Source organism: Plasmodium gallinaceum (genome assembly GCF_900005855.1).
Source record: "Plasmodium gallinaceum strain 8A genome assembly, contig: PGAL8A_v1_130, whole genome shotgun sequence".
Taxonomy (NCBI): domain Eukaryota; phylum Apicomplexa; class Aconoidasida; order Haemosporida; family Plasmodiidae; genus Plasmodium; species Plasmodium gallinaceum.
In genome coordinates, this window is record NW_021628289.1 from 903,936 (window position 1) to 913,078 (window position 9,143).

Genomic DNA, 9,143 nt, shown 5'->3' on the forward strand with positions numbered 1-9,143 from the left:
AAAATTAGTTACTTTTCCTATGAATAATATAGGAATAATAAATATAAAAATTTATGCTTTTCTCTAAATTCCATTCAAAACTATATAAATACACGATGTTATGTTTTTTAATAATGCTTACTTTCTGATAATTTTAATATATTAAGAGTAAAAAGTATGAGTGTATTTTAAGTACAATATATGAAAATTGGTATTGCAAATTACTTATAAAATTAATTACTTTTTTAAAAAAAACTTTATATTGAATTTATTGGAATCAAAGTAAATTTACTTTTTTTAAAATTAAATTCATGTACATATAAAATAGATGTAAATCTTTTATTATGTTTTATTAGAACGAAACATATCACTACTCACTCTGCTACCATTCTATGTCTTTACTTCTTATTTTGAGATATATTTGATTCTCAATCTATATGAAACACTATAATATTTTAATGAAATATGTGTATCTTTCTATTTTGTCTGTATTTTAAAAATAATTAACTTTTTCGTTTTATATCTTACATAAAATGAGAATTTGAAATTTCATTTTATAGTGAATATCTAACTCATTCATATCATTTTCTACGTTGTTAAGTAAATTTTTTAGCATAAAAACTGCTATGATAAAATTTATATTAACAATTAAACTTTTATATGTGTGTTTCTTATATACTATGACTCCTTTATATACTTTTATAACAGATGATGAATAATAATTAATGTAATAACTCTAAAATTAAAATAAATAATTTTAATTTATATATAATATCCGCTAATAAAATTAATATATTTTTTTTTTATTTATCCCTTAGTTTTTTTTTTACTTTTTATCATTGTTGCTTTATTCTCTCAACATTTTTGTTTATTTTTCACCATAATAAAAGAATTATCATTTTGTTTTACGTTATAATTAAAATATTTAACATATTTTTTATACTATAATTTCTTCTTTTTTTTTTAATAGTATATAACATTATTATGACTTCCACTAATTTTAATTTTTTTTTTTTTTATTTAAAAGTTATCGTAATATTTTAATTTAGATATAAATGCATGCACTAGGAGCAATTTATTTAGATTTTTTATCCTCACTACCCTAATTAAATGGTTCTTTATATTTATAACATTCTGTTATGAAGTTTAAAATAAAATTAAATTTATTCCTAATTACGTTAGTCTCAAAATTTGTTTAATGACGAAGGTATTGTACGTTTTATAATCAGTGTTGTGCACCTTTAGAAATTCAATTACACAATAGCAATTTCCGAAATTTTTTAATATTAAAAATAATATTATTCTACTTTAATTTTTTTAATAATGAAGTGGCAAATAAAATTATTGTTAAAACAGCTATAATTTTGGCCTTTTTCCTAAGAATTTAACATACATTTAGGTGTACATATAGCAACATTAAAACTCTTCATATATGTAATATAATGTAGATATATAAAATTAGAATTAACTAAAATGCTCTATTCTTTTTATTTTTTTATTAAGTAATTTACACATAAAACATTATTGTTTTTAAAGTAACATAATAAAAATATTAAAAGTATTGAAAATCTTTTTTTTTGTAATTAATTATTATATATTATGAAACTATTTATTTGAAAAGTATAGAAACATATTCAAAAATGTTTAGACATGCATTAAACTGATTTAAAGGAATTCGTTGTGGCTAATAGTACAATGGATAATATTTAATTTTGAATGTTTATTATTTTAATGATAAATTTGATTCTTACTATTTTAATGTACATAATTTTTTGTAAGTCGCTAAACAATATTTCAGAAACTAATGAAATTTTTTTATCTTTATTATTTTATTATATTCTGCTATATTAAAAATTTTATAATTATAATAATTTTTTTTATTTTTTTAATTAAATATGTTAATATTGAATAGAAATAAAAATTATATTATAAATTGTATTGTGAGATAAAATTATAACAACTTTTTATTCATTTTTTTTTTTTACTTTTTAAGCATGTAGTGAATATGGATTCAATTACTTCAAAATTACAAAATAATTTACAACAGTTTAAAGATTCTACATCATCTTCAAGTAATTGTGTTATCTCAATTTTAGAATCTTTACTACCCGTTAAACCACAAAATATAGAGGAAGTTTTATTTATTATTATGTTTGCAATTTTTTTTTATATATGGATTTCTGTATTTTGCAACGGAGTAAGATAAAATAAAAATTTTAAATGTACTTAATTACTTCTTTTTTATTTATTTATTTATAGTTTTATTAACACAAAAAAAATATTTTTTCCTGAATAATTTTTTATTCGTATTATAGAATAACATAGAATATAGTAGAAGATTAGCATATTCTAATGTACAGGTTATAACTGAAAATAAAACCAAAGAAGCTTTTCTAAGGAGTAAAAGAAAAAGGAGGAATAAAATAATGGAGGGGGTAAGAGAAAGAGAAGAAAGAAGAAGGGAAATCAGAAGATTTATAGAAAAATTAAAAGAACAACAAGAAGAAAATATTAGAATAAGGGAGAGAATAAAAAGAAGAGAAGGGCAAATAGCTAAAAGGAAAAAAAAATTGGAAAAAATGAAAAGTAGTACAGGAGAAACGGAAAATGAATATAAAGAAATAGAAGAAAACGAATAAGAAACAAAATTGATAGGGGCATGAGAATTAGACAAAAATATAAAAGCATTTTTTAATGATGTGATATTTTATTTAATTCCTTATGAATAAAATTTTTTTAATATATTTATTTAGTGTAAAATTTTTGTTATTCTGTTTTTTTTTTTATTCATAATAATATTAAAATAAGACATTTTGAAAATAAATTTTTAACTTTATTACCTAAAGTGACATTTATGCATTAAATATAATCGTCTTTATTATTTTTTCAAAGAATGGAATTTTTGTCTATTTTATATTTCAGAGCATAAACTTCCATGAAAATACCATTAGAATTTTATATTTAATTTTTTATTCTTATTTTTTTTAGATTTGAACCTTGGTTTATGGTTTATTACATTAAAGAAAGATTATTTTTTCAAATTTAGTCTTTTAATTATACTAAAAATAATATATATGAAGAAAATTAAATATGATTTAATATTTCTTCACAGAAAGCATTATATTTGCTCCATATATATAATAGTTTTACTTGAAATTATATTTATAGATATTTCGCAATATTTCTAAGGATGTGAATGATTAATCTACAATATGTAAATGAATATGTAATTTCAAAATGAAAAATATGATATGAATTAATTTTAATATTATTAACTCCAGATTTATGTTCTTAATATGTTTTTATTTAGCTTACACAAGAATAAATTTTGTAAGTATACTAATAAAGTAATATCATAATAATGTTTTTTAATTTTATCAATTAAAAATATTTTTAATATAAATTCAGTTTATTTAAAATATAAAATTAAATTTTTACCATTATCATTTAAAGAAAATAAAAAAAAAAGTTGTAAAAAATATAATACATGACCAGCATATTCATATTTTTAGCATTAATTATTAATTTTATTTTATTTGATATGATTTGATTTTTTTTTTTTTTATAATATATATATTTTTAAGTAATTTTTTTTTTTTTTTTAAATAAATAATATATTATTTTATTACATTGAAATTAAGCATTTTATTATTTTATTTTATAAAACAAAATAAATTTTTTTAAGCATTTAAAAAAATAAAAAAAAAGTGTAGTGTTTAAAAAAACTTACAAAAAATTTAATTGAAATGAAATTCTTATTACGCTTATATAAGCGTTATATTAAATATTATAATTTTATAATTCATTATATCCAAAGAAAATAAAACATATATATTTTACTTTTAAATTTGTAAAATAAACCCTTTAAAAATTATTTTGTATAAAAATTATTATTTATATTTTTATAGAGCAAAAATAAAAATTACATATATTTATATTCCATTCTTTCAAAGTAGTGAAAAAAAATGATTTCACTTTGTAAAAATATTAATAATTAAGTTGTTATATTGATTAATTTATTATCAACAATTATAAAGAAATAATATTATGTTTTAACTTCAGCTTAAATTTTAGTAGAAATAAATATTTTTATGTTTATATGCTTATTTTTATTTTACATTTTATAAAAAAATTAAATAAATTTTTGTTAATTTTGTAAGTTTAATAAAATTACTTTTATCATCAAAGTTTTGCTATTTTATATATTAAAATAAATATTTAAGACAAAGTTAATACAGATTATTTTGTGGGTACTATAAAAAAAAAAAAAAATATATATATATATATATATATATATTTTTTATACATCTAAAAATAATAAGATGAAAATGTTTAATTATAAATTATTCTTCTGACAAAATAGTGTATTATAAATTAATGGACATAATGTTCTATTTCTTATTTTAGATGTGATTAGTTAATGAAATGTAAAACTTGAAGTTCATATATGTATACTTTTGTTTAAATCTTATTTATTACAAATATAAAATATTAATAATAGAATATATATATATATATATATATATATATATATATATAATATTTAAAATTATATAAAAAGTATAGAAAGGAAAAAAGCATAATAAAAAAATTTTATGGATGATCAAAGAACGAATATATATTTAATATTATATTGAAATAGATCTTTCTTTAATTATGCAATATAATGTATAAAAAATATTATTGCAATAAAAATCTATATATATTGAGAGTAAAAGAAACTACTACTGAATAAAAAAACTCGAGAAGACTAATATTCTTTGCCTAAAACTGAAAAGCATATTTTGGAATATTTCATTTGAGATTATATATAAATATGAATTCCATTCAACTTTTGCTTGAATTTGTAAAATATTTCTTTCTTATTATACATTAAAACTATTATGTTAATATAAAAATAAATATCCTTTTTCTGTACTTTTCATATATTATATATTTATTCTAAAATATAAATATATTTACATATCTTCATAATTCTATTAAAGAGAATATAATTATTCATGGTTTCTTTATCTTATTTCATTTTATTTTTTTTTAAAGATAATATAAATGATTTATATATATATAAGAACAGCATATTATCTTTTATATTATTTTTTAATTCTTTAATAACTTTAAAAGCAACCTTCCCATTAAAATTGAAATGGAATTAGTTTATTTTAAATGATAATATTTGTAAATTGTCCTAAAGGAAATGTAGTGTATATATTATTTTATCATCTACAATGTATTATTCGTATTTGATAATCAATAGATACGGTCAATGTTTAATAAAAGTACATTAAAGTATTCGAAACTATCTGGGGTAGAAATATTTCTATAGATTACTGATTTAGTATTAGTAAATGTACTAATGTATTTAAACTGCAATAAATGCTAAAAAATAACTTATTTTCAGAAAAAGAAAACAATACAATATTAAATATATATGTTTATTCTTATATATAAATGCACATAATCATTAAGATGAATTTTTGTCATTGTTATCGTTAAAACAAGAAAAGTTCTTTTTTATATTATGTAATTTAGAAAGAAGATATTAAATTATATTATATATATTAAGTAGAATATCATATATAATTGTTAATTTTTTTTATCCCTAATTTTTCTCTTAATATCTATAATTTTACATTTTTATATAGAAATTTTATTTTTTCTTTTTACATAATTGCTCTAAAAACTTATCAATATAAAAAAATATAAGAATTTTTTTTATTTAACTTTTTCGTGTGTATTCTATATTTTTTTCTTTTATTTTTTCAAAATAAAAAAAATGATTTTAATTTTGATTTGTTTATTATAATGCTATATATTTGATATAATTTTATATAAACTTTATTTTAGGTTGATTGTGACATTAAATTAAATTTCATCTTATAATTTTTTAAAACTTCATATTAATTTTTACTTCATCTGAATTTATAATAATTAACTTTCATTTATTTTAAAAATTTTTTTTAGTTTCATGTACATTAGTTGTACTTCATATATATATATATATATATATATATATATATATATATACATATATATATTAATATGTGTAAAATTATTAAACATGAAAATTGTTCTTTACACTGGTAGCATAACTTGTGCAACCTTAATTCTTAAAATAAGCTATATTATTACATTTTATACTTATTGTTATAATAAGTGTCATTCTTATGATTGATTTAGCTATCTTATCATAAATTTTACATATTTTTCCTTATTTTTCCATAATATTTTATATTATTTATGAAAGACATAAATATAAAACATTATTAATATTACTTAAATCAATCTATGTTAATAAGGAACATTGTGTATTTACAGTTTTAATTTTTTTTAAATTACTAAATAATGATATTTATTCAAAATTACAATACACAATAAATATATAATCTTATTTTTTTATATTTTTTTTCATAATGAAAAACTTTTATATTGTAATACTACAAACTTCCTATAATAATAACATATTCTAATAAATTCAAGAAAAAGAGAAATTAAAAAAAATAATTATAAAATTTTTTTTGTTTTATTTAACATTTTAAAAGACATAATTTGTTACACATGTATGATAAACTTCATTATTTATAGTAATATTAAATATTACATTTCTATAATTTATTTTTATAATAAATTTATATATTTAATTTCTTTTTATGCTTATATTATTTGCTTCTTATTTTTTATTATCTACTTAAATTCAAGAATAAAAAAAATTAATCTACTTTCATAATACCATAGTGCAATCATAAAAAATTTTATAATTTTTTTTAATGTATATTAAGTTATTTTTTCAAAACTGAGGATACAGAAAATTTTTATTATTATATCCCTGGTTTATTAACTGGATGTTTGGTGACTTTGCTAGAGTATTGAATAAAAAAATTAATAAAGAACATGTAGAGTTGCTTCTACGATTTTGATGTATTTATATATATTTTTAAATGCTTTGAACAAGTGATCCTTAATTATGTGATCTATTTCGTTCAGCATTCTTTAATTTTAATAGGAATTTATTTACTTTAATAGAAATCTTTATTTTTATTAAAAATTTAAATCCTCATTAAACATTGATTATTAATTAATTTTATATTACTTGTTTCTTTGTTATGAGTTACGTTCAGCAATTTACATATATTGTTGTTGAATTAACAAACATATACAATTAGTAAAAATGCAAATTAATTATATGAATATTAATTACGTGAAAATTTTATTGTCATATGCATAAAATTTTCTCTCACAAATTCAAAATATAAATATTATGCAAATTAAACTCTTTTATGTAAATATTTTTATCTGTTTAAGATCTCATTTTTATTGTTACTAAATCTTACTCTTGATTTTTGTTTTACCAATCTTTTTCTTCTCAATTAAATCATTTAAAAAAAATAAATATATATTTTTTTTTTTTACCTATCTCTGTTTTTTTTAAAAGAAAAAAATATAAAAAAATTTCATAATTTTTTTTTTTTTTTTTTTTTTTCCCGCGTGTGCACAACCAACTACGTGTTCTTCATATAGCTAGTCCTTTTTATTACCAAAAAGGTTAATGAAGTCTTTTATTAACCACTCATATAAGATATTAGTTAATAAAGATATCATTGATCTCTTCGAGATTTTCATATAATAAAAATGTACGTGAAAAAGAGTTAAGTTTAATGAAAGGTAATTAAAAAATACGCATAAAGATGTACCGATTAATTAATTGGCTATCTTAATACTTTTGCTTATTCTAAAAATCCAGGTTAATGAAGAATATGTATATATATCTTTACAAACTTAGTTATTATATAATTAATTACTGCAGATAGTTATATAATCTTTTAATAATTATCTATATATTATAAATTAATTAAAATTTTTTTTTTATATAATTTTTTTTTTCATATTTTTCAAAAGTTTTTGTAATAAACTATTATCTCTAAAAAAAAATTATTCACATGCCAGAATAATTGAAAATAATATGTATATATATATATATATATATATATATATATATATATATAGATAAATTATAAATATTATCACCGAAAAAAAGTAACACAAATTTTTTTTATACAATTTTGTTATTATAATATTATACATATTTTTATAATAATACCTTTATATATGTTTCTTAAGATACATACCCTTATGGTTATTTTTACATACAAAACCTTGTTATATATATCTTTATAATAATTTTAGATATGTTTCTAAAGATATATATCTTTACGGTTATTTTTACCTACACATTTTTGTTATATATATCTTTACATACACTTATTGATTATTTTACATAAACTAATAGTTCTTTTAAGTAATATTTTTATTATATCAAATTTCAGAAAGATCAATGATATCTTTTATTAACTGTATGTCCTTAAAAATATACATAGCAATATTTTGCGAGTTAAGAAAACCATGAAGGTGTTATTAGAGATGCATATCTTTATAATTGCATCTTAAATATTCTTAATAATAATGATAATAAAAGTATAAAAAAGGTAATTCTTTTTTTTGGGCCATAAGTTTTTTAATACATGAAAAAAAAATATATTTTTTTTTGTATATGAATAATTTTTTTTTAAGTGATACTAATTTTTAACATTGGACTACTTAGGAAATTGATTAAAAAAGTAATATATAAAATAAATCTGCTTATTTTATAATATACATGTAATTATATAAAGGGTACATAATTATCTAAAGTGAATGCATGATTACATAGTAAGTCAGTAGAAATTTCTTTACATGCTCCTAATTAATTTGGCTGTTTAAATTACAGTAAAAAAATTAAAATGGAAAGTTAACAAATCAGATATTTGAGTAAAACAGTTACATTGATAAAAATAAGGTAGAGTGCATGAATTTAAAATAATGAATACACTTGAAATACTTATCATATATTGTTTTATTAACTGGGTGTTCGGTGACTTTATTAGAGTGCTAAACAAACAAATTAATAAAGAGCATTTAGAGTTGCCTCTACGTTTTTGATGTATTTGTATATATTTTATATGCTTTGAATGAGTGATCCTTATTTACGTAATCTACTTCATTCAGCATTCTTTAATTTCAATATGCATTTATTTACTTTAATAAAAACCTTTATTTTTATTAAACATTTAAATCCTTATTGAACATTAATTATTAATTAATTGTAAATTACTATTTTATTTATTATGAGT

The 9,143-nt window shown here is 17.3% G+C and overlaps 1 protein-coding gene across 1 annotated transcript, besides 1 other annotated feature; it reads left to right on the forward strand.

Moving 5' to 3' along the window:
* Window positions 1–1,984: 1,984 nt before the first annotated feature.
* PGAL8A_00473300 (Plasmodium exported protein, unknown function) lies at window positions 1,985–2,618 on the forward strand (the record flags this gene model as incomplete). The annotated part of the gene is made up of 2 exons (XM_028673507.1): window positions 1,985–2,176; window positions 2,295–2,618. 2 exons carry the CDS (start codon window positions 1,985–1,987, stop codon window positions 2,616–2,618), a joined length of 516 nt encoding a protein of 171 aa, XP_028529953.1.
* Window positions 2,619–6,798: 4,180 nt separating this feature from the next.
* Window positions 6,799–7,341: a repeat region.
* Between the last annotated feature and the right edge of the window lie 1,802 nt (window positions 7,342–9,143).